This window comes from Neocloeon triangulifer, unplaced genomic scaffold (assembly GCF_031216515.1).
Source record: "Neocloeon triangulifer isolate White Clay Creek 2 clone unplaced genomic scaffold, ASM3121651v1 ptg000011l, whole genome shotgun sequence".
Taxonomy (NCBI): domain Eukaryota; kingdom Metazoa; phylum Arthropoda; class Insecta; order Ephemeroptera; family Baetidae; genus Neocloeon; species Neocloeon triangulifer.
Genome location: NW_026775553.1, coordinates 2,213,596 through 2,229,042, shown reverse-complemented (window position 1 = coordinate 2,229,042; position 15,447 = coordinate 2,213,596). Strand labels below are relative to the sequence as shown.

The 15,447-nt window shown below is 39.3% G+C and overlaps 1 protein-coding gene across 1 annotated transcript; it reads left to right on the top strand.

Moving 5' to 3' along the window:
- Positions 1–347: 347 nt before the first annotated feature.
- LOC132196100 (obscurin-like) lies at positions 348–12,647 on the top strand. The gene is made up of 8 exons (XM_059618522.1): positions 348–367; positions 3,284–3,378; positions 3,433–3,837; positions 4,008–4,106; positions 6,455–6,520; positions 6,582–6,809; positions 7,367–8,472; positions 8,584–12,647. Exons 2-7 carry the CDS (start codon positions 3,289–3,291, stop codon positions 8,456–8,458), a joined length of 1,980 nt encoding a protein of 659 aa, XP_059474505.1. The 5' UTR covers positions 348–367; positions 3,284–3,288; the 3' UTR covers positions 8,459–8,472; positions 8,584–12,647.
- The last annotated feature ends 2,800 nt before the right edge of the window (positions 12,648–15,447 follow it).

The following is a 15,447-nucleotide window of genomic DNA, read 5'->3' as shown; positions in this document are numbered from 1 at the left end:
TTTATGCTCACAGCGCGACAACGGCTGCTCGGATTAAAAAATAAATAACACCGCGATTTTCCTCATGCCTTAATTATTCTAGAAATATAAGCTTCTCGATCGCCAAAATTAAAAAAACTTTCAATCAGAGCGAGATATTAATTAATTCCCTCGGGACGCCCAAATATGATTAGTAATGGCTTTATTTGTTTACCAAGTGCATCGTGTCTCGTCGGGGTCAAGATTAAGCCCAAATTCGGCCCGAAAAAGCAAAAAAATCGGCCGAAATGCAACGTGAGAAGGAGCACTGCAGTCGGCGCAGCAGCGTAGCGAGTCTAACTGATTCGGGAGAGCCGCTCCCAGGCCAGTCTGACTCGCCGCCGGAAAGGTACGTTCCCTTCGTCGTTCTCCCTGTTCAAATTGACCTACGAGGCTCATAATTAAGTCTAATTTACATGTTTAACTCGGCCGAAAACGCCAGGTCAGCCATACATGCCGTAAACGGGTCTATTTGAGATTTTTTTTTTGAGTGTATGACTTGATTACATTATGACGATTTATGATGATTTTTATGTGTGGAGTATGCAAAAGTCTAGACGGGCGAGTGCATCTTGACAAAATAAAAATGATAACAACAGTGCATAATCTATGCAAATATTGAGCCACTTGCAAATAATGTATTAATTATTACACCGAGATAATGTGCTCCGCCTTGTCATGCTCTTCGCTCGTCAGTTGTCCAAAAAGTCTTGAACAAGAATATTTTTTTAAGAGCAACCTACTCGATAGCCGCGTGGCACAAATTATCATAAAATATTTTTAATTTCTCATTAATAAATCAGTGAAAAATTTTGAAATAAATTATAAAAAAAAAAATCTGTTAGGGTCAATTCAATTGTATTTATCTTATTGTTTCTTACATAATAAAATGACTAAAATGTAAAAGTTGCAAAACATAAAAATTGTTACGAAAATCCAAAATTGACCTATTTATGGCTGACATGGCGTTTTTGGTCTTGTTAAACAACTAAATCAGACTTTTTATTTTTATCATTTATCTGGAAGGTCAATTCTCCAACGGGATGATCAAAGACAAAATATTACTTTTTCTCGTTGAAAAATATTTGTTTTTTCGATTTTTCCCAAGAAAGCCAATCAATTAGAAATTTAATTTAACCCTAGAATTCAAATTTCTTCAAAATTTGTTGTCGTTTTTTAAATTAAACAGTACTAACGGATGCCACCTAAAACTGCCTTCGAGGCCGATTAGCAAGTTTTAATCCATACACCCTCACTTCAACACGGCTCAACACATTTAGATGGAAATTGAGTCCGAGGATTAAAATTAAATTTCCTATTTATTGGCTATCTCAGAAATAAATATGAAAAAAATGTTTTCAATGACAAACTCAGCCTATCATGGAAAAATAATCACAACAAAAAGTTTTAAAGAAATTCTAGAGAATTTAATTAGCTATAATTTTCTGGTTAGCATTTTTTAAATTTTTTCTAATTTAAAAATCAAAATAACAATTCTCACGAAAACGTAAACTTGGCTCCAGATAAATATTTTTATCGCGAATTACTTATGAATTGTAATTAAAAAAAATTACTTTCGATGGCCGCCAATGCTGAAAACTTGTAAGATTTATATCAAAGCTAACTAATAAAACATCAAATTTGCGGAAACGTCGCAAACTGAATCGAGCGCGCCAGCGAGTGCAGCAGCCGAGGGAGAGCCGCGCGAAGCGACTAGCAAACGCCGGCGCGTGTTTATGCTCATAGCTGTTCCGTTCAAAAACAAAAAAAAAAAAAAAATAACACCGATTTTCCTCACGCTTCAAATATTCTTGAAATACAATCTTTCCTACCGTCAAATTTCTAGAACTTTCAATCAGAGCAATAAATTGATTAATTCCTTTGGCGCAACTTTGTCGGGTTGCTAAACTCGTTCCCGCTTTCCTCCACGAAGACAAACGGACACGCCCAATAAAATTATGATAAGTCATGGCGTTGGTCATGGCTTTCCTTGTTGACAAAATGCTAGAGTCACAATTGAGCCCAATTTCACCCCAGAGTAGCCGAAAAGCGGCCAAAATGCAGCGTAAGAAGAAAATGACTCGGCAGAGCGGCTCTCGCAGGCAAAGACCCGCGCGGTAAAGGCAAGTTTCCTTCTCACTCTTGCCTTGCAAAATGACCTACGAGGTCTGATTAACTTAATTTTGATCAAAATCGTCAAGTCAGCCAAACATGCCGAAAACAGGTTAACTTTTACAATTAATATATTAATTCAACTGAAATGTGTAATTATTCACACGACAATAATTTTCGCCTAAATCTTTGTTATAAACTACTTTTTTTTTAATATCTATTCACAAAGCCAATATAAAGTATGCGGTATATTTGGAAAATTCTACCAACCGCTCTGCGAATTTTACTTTCTCAACTACCTATTATCAAAGATCAAGTCATCAAATAAATTAAATATTTAGCTATTAAAATATAGAATTTGAATAGATTAAATATCAATTTGATATTGAACCTTTGATATTTTAAGTATAATATAATCATAAAAATATTAATTTACATAAATTTTATGTTTGAGTTTAATCATGTTTTATGCATGCGCCCTTAAAAAAAACATCCGAGGCAGATCGCGTTTTGACCAAACTTTTTAGTCTCAATGCATTTTTTTTTGTAGCCGAATGACCGACAAAATCAGGTCGGCACGCACTCATTCGGCATTTAATTTGACCCTAGCAGCTGCTGATTGATACCTGCACTGTCAGGGTTTTAAAAATGCCTTTTGAGTCACCTAAGTAGAAATCAAAGTATTTTAGCCACAACGCCCATTATTTCGTCTTGAGAGAATTGCCACTTTCATAATTACCTATTATTTCTCGGTTCGGCCGCTGCACTCAATCTTGCCAATCCATATTACAGCGGCTTTGGTTCCGCATTTATTTGCCTGAATTTTTTTCTGAAAGATTTCAGTTACATGATATATCAAATTAATTAAATCAATCAATTTCTGCATTGGGTTTTGAAATCAAAATGAAATGCGCAAGTGTTGTCAGAAATCTAACGAGATTTGATGAATGATGAATTTAATTTTACAATCCAAAGTTCCTGTACATTGGATAAAAGTTTTCCTATTTCAATTTACATTTATAATTTCTCTGATGTCAATTACTCTTTGCTACATGAATTTTATTGTTCTTAAAGAGTGACGGAATGTATGTGTTTATTGAAATGCTTAAATGATGAAAACGTTTTAAACATGATTTTTGTTTGTTTTACGCAGGTAAAATGGCGCAAACAAATGATGTTGTTCTGGCTGTGTTCAGCAAGATGTCATACGACGAGCTGGTTTTGTGCTTGCCTGTGCTATATGCCGAGGTAAATTATAACCAAGAATCAAATTGTTCACTATAAAGACATATTTGCTCTCAGGCCCCCGATGCTCAGTGGCGTGACATTGCCCTTGAGGAAACCTTAGATCGAATGATTAAGGCGTTTAGTAGTGGGCCTGGGGATTATTCAAGTCGTCAAGAAGGAAGTGCACTCCTGGAGCTAGCATGTCTGCTGGCGAGAGACCCGGCTACAAAGGTAGCTCTATTTACACAGTGGCTCCAGATTTCGCCTGGGTACGCCCCACCGGAGATGTGCGTGGCTGCTCAACTGTTTAAGGACATCGTCCAACGTTACGGTGCATTCCCCACGTTTGAAGGCTGCAGTGAAGCTGGAAAAGCGCTTGGCCTTCAGTTCCTTGATGTTGTTTCTGGTGGTGAAGGCTGGAGGACCAAGCCGCTCGACGAAACAGTTGCTGACCTCTCCAAGCAGTACGGTCCACCCACAGTAAGTTTCGGATTTTATTTAACTTTTTATCAGTGCCTCCTGGCCTCCCGCGTCCAAATTCACTTTGTCAGGTTAGCTGGCAAACCCTTGAAACAGTGCTTAATTTCCTTAAAAGATTTATTTTTATAACTTTCATTTGTGACTAAAATTGTTAATTTTTTTTTCAACAGAGGCGGTTTGTGACATATGATGACTACAAAGCCGATGTAGCTGCAGCTGAACGTCTGATTGCTGATGAAGGAGGCCTCTCCAAGTTTCTTTGCAATACGGTAAGTAATCTTTCCTCTCTTGACTATCATATAGGGGGTTGACTTTCCGGCCTCACACTCAATACCCTGTGCTCGAGTATTCAAAGACGCTGACGATAATTTTAAAATTTTATCTTAGCTGTTTAAAGTTCCTCTCCTCCAATTTCACTGTTTGTCTCTGAAAACACAATCTTTGTTTAAAAGAATCTATATAAGAAAAGATATAAAAATCTTTTAAAGTTTCATATTCGCTGTGGCAGCGGCAGCTGGGGTTAACTGCATGCTGGATGCCGCGGGTAGAAGGGTCTACTGTGCGTGGCAAGTTAAGGTCGGGGGTTAACTGCAGCGAAGGAAATTTTACAGGGGAAGCCAAAAACTAAAAACATCCAATTCTACGTTATTAGGATGCTTTACCGTTCAAAATTCCCCTCACAATGTGTTTTTTCAGATAAAGTATATTATAATTGATCATATTTTTACAAAACTTTTGCTGAGTACCACCGATGCCAGTGTGCAATGGAGCTATAAAATGCTTCCAGTTAATAAGTACTAAATAAATCAAGTCTTTAATGTGTGTTAGAAATTAAATTTTGTTATATTTTTATATAAAATTAATTACATATTATTCTAAAAAGTTTAATTTTTTTTAAATACATACATTTTTATTATTATATTTTAATAGTTTTATTATTATTATTATTGTTTTTTTAAATTACAAATTTTATTTTTTTATTATAATGAAATCGTTATTTATAATAAAACATTTTATAAATTATATTTTTTTTTTGCTGCTCATCTTTATAATTATTGATCAGCGTTATGCTTGACCAAACTGTGTTGCAGTACAAAGACGATACTTGAAATTTTCACACAATGAAACCGAAGAGTGTGCAAGTGCGCATTTCTTAATCCTTGAAATTTATTGTCCAAGTTTTGCGCCTTAGAGTTTAATACAAAAATTTAGAGGATAATTTTTAAATTAACACCACATATTTTTGAAATTCTTATTTATCTATCAATGGGCTTATAACTAAATTTAATTTTCCAAAGCCCCCTGCTTCAATCCTTAATTCGTTCAAAATGGTCAAGAGTATAAGTAAAAGATGAAATTATCAACTCTGTTTGAGATTTTTAAATTGCAGTGCGCATGCAGGCTGATGCCAAATTAAATATCAGCACAATAATTTTCCCTGATACTAAGAAATATGGTTACTACAGAGAACCGTGAACCTTCAATCGTCAGCATTTTATCATACTCACGCTCACTTATGAAAGGGGTATTTTATTTTCAAATAATTAAAAAGATTTTACATTTAAATAAAAAAAAAATTATTTCCTGGGCTAAATTTTTGAATAGTGAACCTAGAGTGCAAAGGAAATTCGAGAATACGTTTAGATTGAAATATTTGATTTTACGTTTGGCGACGTTTGGCATAAAACTTTTATGATTTGTGATTTTATTTTAAATGAATATAAAGATGAAACAATATTAAAAATTTTTTAAATTACTTATTTGCAAAACATAAGTTTTATTGAAGGCATGGGAGTAAGAGTGTAAGAATGAGAGCGGAGAGTGCGAGCACACAATTTTCACGAGCCGCAGGTTCATGGAAACGAAGATCGAAAGCCGCGAGAAAAAATTAGAGTGGTGAGATTGCTGCCCAGTGAGTGCCCAGATATGATGAAGAAAATGTTATTTATTTTTCATGAAATTCCTGGATGGATATCCTGGCGGAGCTCAATTTTAATAACTAAATTCGTTATTTCTACTTCAACTTCGGACAACATTTTGTTCGTGTAATTCTGCTTGAAATAACAATATCAAATATCCACTTAACTTTTTGAAACCATTATTTAATAAATAAATTGTATATGAATTGATTTCACAAGTGATTCTTTGCTGAGTTTGCGAGTTTCAGTATTGTTTACGTACAATTTCAATTCCTCTTAATTACATTTCAATTTGAGAGAGTTAATAACTGTATTTCAATGATTATTTCCAATCCTTCATAATTTTTATGAAATTCATGCTCTCTCTTCCGAACAGAAACCAATAATAGCAGCCTTTTTTTCATCAATTTAATTTCTATTATTCTTTAACAAAATATTCCACAATAAAATTTTACGCTCAGCAGAAATCTATCCAATAGTAATTCGGATCTTTAATGATAGTTAAATAAACTAAATACATACTGCATTACAATAAGATAACCTCTCCTTGGACCAATAGAAGACGCTATCTATCAAATTCATTTTATTCTTCTACACCCACCTAACCTGCTGCATTTTACCTAAATTAAAAATTGGGAACAAACTGGTATGCAAGTATTAAATATTTGACTGACCAACTTTGTAATTTTCCATTTCAGATGCTTGAGAAACATACGTTCCGGTCAACACTTTCACATAGAAGATTCGGCTTTTTCTGTCCCAGAGTGAGTGGATTTTTTTTAGTTAAATTTGATGCACTTATTCACAATCCCGTGTTTTTTGCAGTCTGACCCTACAAGCCCGTATGTTGAATCCGATGATATAGATGAAACAGGCCAAAGATGCAACTCCCTGAATATTCCTCCACAGGTTAAGATAGAGCTGGTCAAGATCCTGACTGCTTGCAACTTGTCATCCTTGCCCGGTCACGGCCGTGAGTTTCCGCAAGAATGCGTGCCCTCGGACTCGAGCGACGAGGATCGTGACGACGAGTCTGAGAAACCTTCGATCAAGGTAAATAACTGTATTTATCATGTTTTGACGGCACCGAAAGAAATAAACCCTGGACTGGTTTTAAATTTTAGTCAAATTCCTGTCCTGGGTTTGTTCTGCAAATCATTGTCCCATATTGCAGTGCAGTGGCCTCCTGCCTTTGCAACTTTTGTGGACTGGCCAGTCGCAATTTCCTTAGCAGTTTTTTTTCCTGAAAACTAAGCACTTTGTTTCAATTTCTTCTGATTAAATTCAGATTTTGCTAATACCAAGCGTTAATCAAAACTAATCTGCGGCTCTTTGTTACAAGTTCATATAAAACATTTCTTTAAATTTTGTCTTCAGCAACAATTTCCTTTTTTTTGCGCAAACCAACTTAATTTGTTTTAATTCTTCTAAAGGAAAATATTATTATTATTTTTTTTTTAATAGAAATACTTGTCAAAATCTATTTATTTACCAACAATTTTTTAACCCAAAGTTAACAAAGGACCCAAATATTATAAACAGTCAGTGAAAAGTTTTGCCGTTTGGCTTTAGATTGAGAGACTGCTTTTTAAAGTTATAATTTTTTACAGTTGCAGAAGGGCAGTCGAAAGAGAAAGGCTACGAGTGAGGATGAGGCAAGTGGATCGAAGGTGCGTCGCAAGATGCCCGCACGAAAGAAGCCGAAAGTGCTTCCTAAACCTGCCAAAAAAGACGACTGGTCATCAATGAGTTGGTCCATGTTTGCGTATGTCCCCCAGGTCGCTGCAAGACGTGCTGCGCCAGCTTTAGACATGCCTCACCAAGACTCCCCAGCTCCATCTTCGCATGCTCCTTTGCCAGGACCATCTTCTGCACACTTGTCACCCGCTCCGTCCAGTCCCGCAGCTTTGTCTGTCGAGGACTTGGCTGCCGCCGATGACCAAGCTGCTCCATCATCCTCTAATGCAGCTGCTTCTACTGGTGCTGCCCCTGGAAACTTTGCTGCATCTGTGTCACCTCAACTGGTCGCTGCTGTCGCTGCCGCCGCTAACGCAGCAGCACCATTCCTTCAAGCCTCCGCAGCTCACGTGCCTCACGTAGCTCCAGCACCTGCTTTGGCCCAGGCCCCTGTTGTGGCTCCGGCTCCTGGCTTGCATCAAGCCCCTGCTGCACAGGTGCTGGCACCTCTTTTTGTGGCTCCAGCGCCCGCCGCCCAAATTCTGGTCGCGCCAGCCCCTTTGGCTGCACCAGGGCCTGTGAAAGTTGGCAAGGCCAGGAAGCAGCGCCAGCAGGCCGCGCCTTACACACCTCGGAGATCTTCAAGAGCAGCTGCCCAGTCGGCTACGCAGAAAATCCACGAGCTTTTTGTGAAAGTCGCCCCTGCACCCATGACTGCAGCAATTCCGGCACCACCTGCAATCTTCTTTCCTGCTCCACATGCAAACGTCTTACAACAACCTGTCGCTGCTCCTGCCAATGTCTTGCCACAACATGTGGCTGCTCCTGCTGACGTCAATCCTCCACCTGCCCCTGCACCTGCGGCCAACCCTCTGATTCCACGGCGCCCGAGGCGTGACTGGAGCGCTCCTCCTGTTCTTGGAACTCGAAGATCCACGAGGGCTGCAGCGAAGGTGGCGAAGGCAAAAATCCACCACTGCCTCGAGAGAAACGCCAACCTTGCCACCTTCGTTTACTCCAACTGAGGCGCCCACCATTGGTGAGTACCAACTCTAATTTTTTACTTTCATCGCTCGTCTGTTTTGCGTGGAAGATCATTTTATTTTATCGTATTATATCGAAAACTAATATTTTTCTCTTCAATATTTAGTCAAACGTCTGAATCTGCCCATTTTATTATGCTTATCCACCCAGATGGGTGCTCCCTCTAAGGACTCAATTTTTTTGTTTCAATTTTTATACATCCCAAACAATCAAAAAAGAAACAGAAAAAAACAGTTAAATCAGGTTTGTTAAAATTGCTCTAAACAATTTCGTTGGTGTCACGGCGATTTTAATTAACTTCCCTTCCGTCACTTGCAACTAGGTTTAAGTGGGGCTTCTGATTCTGACTCAAGTCAAACGGCTATATGATATCGTGCAAAATCTAAGATGCCGATGCAAAACTTTAAAAATTTTCAATTAGGCCATGTGGTTTTTGCGTCAAGTCGCGTCCGTAGCATATTTATTTTGATCTATTTGATTTATCTTGATAATTTTTGCTCTTGATAATTTTTTCTCATTGCGGCTTTGAAGAGAAGAGACGTAAGCAAGTGGCGTTTTGCGTATAGTTTTTATCAAGACTCGGTAGTTCAATATGGTGCTTTTTTTAAAGGTTTTTTTGGCAAATCGAACCAAATATACCACTTTTGCTTACAATTTTGGAGAACCATTAACAGGCCAATTTCGGAAAAATTAATATAATTTAGTATGGCGTGGAAATAAGACTGAGGAAGATTTTTATTAATCCTCTGTGTCTTTTGATGATTTTTTTTAAACTGCAAATGCAATCCGCATTTGTAATAGGCAAAAAGCTCGTTCATTATTAGGGAAAATTGAAACTACGATTAAAAATTTTCTGTATACTCATTTGCTTATAAGGTAGATTAATTTATTGTTTTATTTGCAACGAAAACTTGATTGCCATTGAAAAAATTGCCATTGGAAAAAGTTTATTCTAAAGCTTGCGTAGTTTTTGTTATAAAAAATTTAAATATTTGTTTATTAAGGAATTTGCAATATTTTATAAAAAAAAAAAAAAAAAAAATTCCGCCAACACCGGGACTTGCTGCGTGACTCATGCAGTTGAAAATGGAACGAAAGAAACAGAACAAATTTCACTAATTTTTATAGTCACACGAAGGAAACTTAAAATTGCGTATTTTGCAGCCCGCCTGTTTGCAGTTTTGCAGAGGTCACTCGTTTTCAAAGTTTTCAATGAGTGGAGTTTGATTTCAGAAACAAAAAACTCTGAGGGAGGGTGGGTGAAAAAACAATCATTTCCTTTGCCTCAGTTGGACATTAGTCGCGCTTGCCTTGATCGTAGGGCCCACGTTTGATGCAAAGCGGCCAATGAACAACAGAGAGAAGCTCGGCACTCTTTTGCTATTTTTGTTCAACTCTCTTGAATTTGCTGAGAAATTGAAGCCGTTTTTAATTAAAATTACTGTAAATGCGCTTTACAAATGAAAGTAGAAATAATAAAATGCTCTTAATTCTGACAAATATTTGAACAAAGGTGCCTGGGCAGTAAAGTAGCTGCGCCAAATGACGCAAAAAAAAAAAAATAATATTTAGCAAAACTCAACGTTAATTCTGCGAGCAAAGTCTGACTAGCTGCGATATAGTTGAAGATTGATAATGAATTACCGAACCAGCAATCAATGCTTGACTACCGATTGGATTTTTTTCAATGAAAACAGAATTGGGACTGAAAGAAGGTGGATCGCCTTTCATCCGAAAGTGCTTTTTCGGACTCGAACGTACGACGACCTCAAAAGAAGCGTTTCAAGCGTTGAAATAATGCGCTTTTCACTCAGGCTCTTGAGCCTGAAAAGAAATTTACATTTATATATATTTGCAAAAATAAAATGCAATATTTAGGAATCAGAGTTGTTTTGTCAACAAATTTGTTTCAAATGGCACCAGACATGTTTTACAGTATCATCTTTTTGAGAGGAAATAAAATTTTTTAAGATAAAAATTTTTATTTTTTATAAGTTGTGCCCAAATCGAGAAATAACGTAGTTTATTTAAAAAAAATTGAATAAACCTGCAAGTACAAGTGATTTGCGAGACCGAAACTGATAAGAAGGAAGTCTGAAAGCAAAATTAATACTCGGAAAAACAAAATGAATATTCAGTTCACTCACTGCTTCGTGATCTAGAAAAAAATAGTTAGTGATGCGATTTAATGCTACAATTTTAGTATAGAAATCAAACTCCAAAATAATTATTATTATAACAAAAAATGGCTTGGTGTTTTTTTTTGTTGGACTGGAGAAATTATCTAGAACATCCAAATAATACCAGATGTTTAGGAAAGTCTCTATTTTATGTCAAGAATATCAATTCTATAAACAAAGGAAAAATCATCAATTTATATAAAATATGGAAACATTGAATGAATTGCTCGTTGCCTGTTTTTAGAAAAGAAAAATAGAATGAAGCACGATCAATTGAAATTATCACCGTTGGAAAAAGAAAAATAAGCATGAATATTAGAAATGGTGATTTGTCATAGTTAGGAGCAATTACCTAGAAGCTCTAAGAATTACCAGATGTTCAGGATTGTCTCCGTTTATTTCAAGATCATCGACTCTATAAAGAGAAAATAATCATTAAATTAAAAAAAAAATTGAGCAAAAATTGAAATAATTGCTCGTTGCCTGTTGTTAGCAAAGAAAAAAAATAGAATTTAACTCGAGCAATTGAAATAACCACTGAAGTTTATTTTCACTGCTTGTAATTTAACAAGAATAGTGTATGAATTACACGCCGACCTCTGCAAACTCTGCTACGAAAACACTCAAATTGCGATAAAAAAATCTCAATGACTGAGATTATATTATAATATATCGAGACCAGAATCTTGTTCGTCGAAATTTAAGCGCGCCTCTGCCTCCCAGCCATAATGGCCAACAAACTTCTTCGCTGAAATAGTGCTAAGCTCATTCATGTGCTGCGATGTGAAAAGTTATTTAGAGTTGTGTGAAAAAATTTAATTTTCGTGGTGGCTTAAATTTGGTTCCTGCCAATATTGAGGACGAAAGAAATTCTTTGAAAACAGTGAGAATTGGAACTTGTAATTAACTCAATCCAAAATTCCACATAAATAAGAAAATTTGCGCCGTCGTGAAATAGTCATTTGCGATTATTGAGATCAGGAGTCAGAGGTGTCGCGGTCTATCTAGAAATCCGGGTGCGAATGAAAAAATGCTCATTGTTAATAAAACTGGTAAAAAACTGCGAGTTGTTGGTTCCGGCAGACGTCGTCATGGGGCTGGTCCGGGCCACAGTAGAAAAATTAGGCAATTAGGAAAGGAAATTAGGGACGGTTCTCCTGGTCGCCTGGTCACTTGTAAAAAATGGAAAAGCTGCAGCAGAAGAATCGGCGCTCGGCAAACAAATCCAAAGCAATTGGCTGTGATATTTTTCTCTCCTGCCGAGAGAGAACCTGCGATACATTCTGTTGGAAATTTATTCCGAAATGCAACAGGAAAGTGATAAACCTGTGATACTGACAGTGATATTTTTGAGGAATCGCTTGCGGTGATTTTTCACTGCATCGCCTAACTTGGCCATCTGCGAGCGTTTCTTTGGCGCATCAATTAATTTTTATTTTACTTCGAGCAAAAAATATAACGAAATCAGCCAGAGTGTCCAACTGGATGTAGGGAAATCTGCGAGACTTACAAGAATCCTGATTTGAATTGCGAGAAACGTTGATTTTTTTTATCCCGAATCGTCCGATAGGTAATAAAATGAGGAAAAATTCGCACATCAGTAATAACCGTTCACGAAATGATTTCTACGGCACATGGAGTGCTGCTTCAATTATTCAGCAATGACTGACTTGGCTGAATTGGAAAAGGTTGGACACTCTGGGTCTGCGAAGAGCCGCTCGACCTTAAATTTATGGAGAAAATCGCGCCAAAATGTGCCCCAGCAAAATTGGCACTTGCGGAAAAAACTATTAGCGAGGTCGAGCGGGTTGCGTCGTGAAAAGTGACCAGGCGCCCCATGTCCCCGAAACGATCGGCAGGGCTAGAGACGTGCGGGGGAGGTGTTCGGAAAAGGGCACCCTCCCTTCTCGGACGTCTCGTTTGGGCAGTCGGGGTCTCTGCGGGGTTGCGCGCTCAACACGGTGGTTCCGACGCACCCCTTTGACGTGGGCCTGCCCTCTTTGTCGCGCCTCGACGCTCGCTCTCGGAATCTCCGGCTTTGGAGATTCCTCGAGCGAACGTCCTGGCGGGGTGAAGGGGGGCACGCGGGCCCAGGTCAAACGGGTGCGTCAGGTCCACCGTGTTGAGCGAGCGCCCCCGCGGAGGATTTGGCGTCGCCGGCCCCCGCGGGCGCCACTCGCAGTGGCGCCCGCAGAGGCCGGCGGTGCCATGGTCCCTTCGAAGACGCGGCTGGGGCGAAAAAAGGCGTCAGAATGTCAGAAACGAATAAATATTACGACGGCGAAAATATAAAGGACTGCGAAAATCTGGAATTGCCCAGTACTGCGCTGAGGGCTCATCTGCCCATTCGATTTTGGGCAATTCTCCACCTGGAGATGAGAAATATTTGCGTTTGATACGGACACCTATTTTATTGATTAATTATTATTACTTAAATAATTATTAACTAATTAATTCATTTTATTCAAATATTTAGTAATTAATTTATTATTATTGTATGAATAATAATTAATCAATTATTATTATTTTAATATTTATTAATACGAACCTCTGCACAAGAGGTGGGGGAGTGACTCGGAGGACTTCAACGATTTCGGTCATCGATGAATACTCTCTCTAAATCCTCTTTTTTGAGTACTTTATGGCTCCAATTTGCAATCAAATACTTATCGATCCACACGAGAGCGCCAAGATAAGTAACCTAAAAGTGTGTCGAATAATCTGAGATTAGTATTTCGTTTGTTCCTCGAAAATGGAAATTCACTTCTTACCAATTCAGCTGCATAATTATTTGATTGATTGGTCAATCACAAGGCGATCGAGAGGCTTGATCCAAAGAACTGCGAAAAATAAAAATAAAAAAATCTTTGGCTGAAGAAAAAAGATGAAAAGTCATATTTTTTGGCTCGGCGACCGAATGAAAGGCAAGATTGCGGCCGTTCCTTTTCGAAGACAGGGTCGCAGTCTTGCCTTTCATTCGGCCGCCTAGCCCAAAAAATTCCTTCGTTTTTCTGTTTTCTTCAGCCAAAGTTTTTTTATTTTATTTTTCATCAATTTGTGGGGGTAGCGATCCCCAGTGTGTTTCTGACATTCTCTTCGCCCTCGGCGCGCCCTCGAAGGGCCTCGACTCCGCGCACGTTCGACCGGGTAATTCGGGGCGGGCACCTGGACCTTTCCAGGGTCGTCATGTACGACGACCCTGGGAAGGTCTCGGTGCGAGTCCAGCCAGGGACCCGACGACCCCCGGGCGGGAGGGGGGCGGCGACAGAGTGGACGCGGCGCCCGCACCCTTCAGTGGGACGAGGCGATCGGGGGCGACTGGCGGGGTGGTCGGTTTACAACCCTTGGCCGATGGGTTGAGGCCGGCATTGGATCTGGCGGAAGAGGAGGCGGCCCCAGAAAACCCCGAGGATGCCATTGCACTAGCGGATGACTCGCGCCGGTTGTGCGCCGCCGAGGAGGTGGAACCCGATCCGCGCGAAAGTCGACTTCTGACTCGCTGCACCGGCGGCGTCAAGCATGCTTAATGCACCCCTTGGGTCGGCTGGGTTTTGGTTTTTGCATGCAAACTGTTTTATCATCATATGTTTTGCATGCATATTTTTCTATTGTTTGTTTTTTTATGTTTTTGTTTTAAATATATCATTATATATTTTTTTACATTTATTTATTTATATTTATATTATTTTCATATTTTTCAATTTGGTGAAAAAGAAACAAACTCAATTTATATTTCAATTTTTCATTATCTTTTTTTTCGACAAGTATTTTGTGACAAGCAGATTTTGTGTTAAATACAATCTTCTCACCACACGTAATTTTAATTGGGGCCGAACAGTTTTTTGTCTTTCTCAGCCGTGATTATAAAAATGCGTCCATGGACTGCGAGTAGCGGATGCGGTTCCCGCGCCGCAGTCCGCCCGACCTGAGTGGCTAAGGTGGGCTTCTCAAAGTCAGGGCCCAACCCTGACGCGCGAATCTTCTTTTTAATTATTTCAACAATCACGGCCAGGCTGTATGTTCGACTCCTCCACACTTCCTTCACTAATTTGAAAAAAGAAATTAATTAAAGAGATAATTGATTTAGAAAGACAACTAATTTAAAAGAATTAATTACTTGAAAAAATTAGTAATTATTAAAAAAATAATAATTTATAAAAATAAGATTCCAAAAATTGGAATAATATAAAAAAAAATTTATTTATTCGCCATTGATTGAAGAAAGACATTCATTTAAAAAAGATGTATTAAAAAAATCACTCTTCCAATTCTATCTCTGCTTTTCTGGTGCATGTGGCAGGGTTGGTGGTGGTGGTGGTGGTGCATGTGATGGTGACGGTGCACGTGGTGGTGCCGGGGCAAGTGGTGTTTGGGCTGGTGGTGGGGCGTCGCCAGCACTGGGTGCAGCAGCACGAGTCAGACTTAACGTCTGGATGGACGGGCATGCACGTAAATCCGAGCGCAGCGCCGCGAAGGAGCCTCGGACGCGAGTACGGGGTGCGGCCTTACAACCTTGGACGCGGCGAGATCCGTCGGTCGACGACGCCGTTGTTGGCCTTGGGTTGGATTCCGGGTGACTCGCCAAACACGGTCACCCCCTTTCGGCTGATGACGACAGTGCGGAAGGAACGGGGGCGCGGCGCCCACTCCGTCGTTGTCCCGCTGCCGCCCGGGGGCCGTCGGGGCCCCGGCTGGGCGAAACGCAGCCTCGAGGGACTCGTTCCGACGTGCGCACCCAAAGCCCGCGCCATCGCTTTGGGGCGCTCGGAGAACCGGAGAAAAGGGCGGCG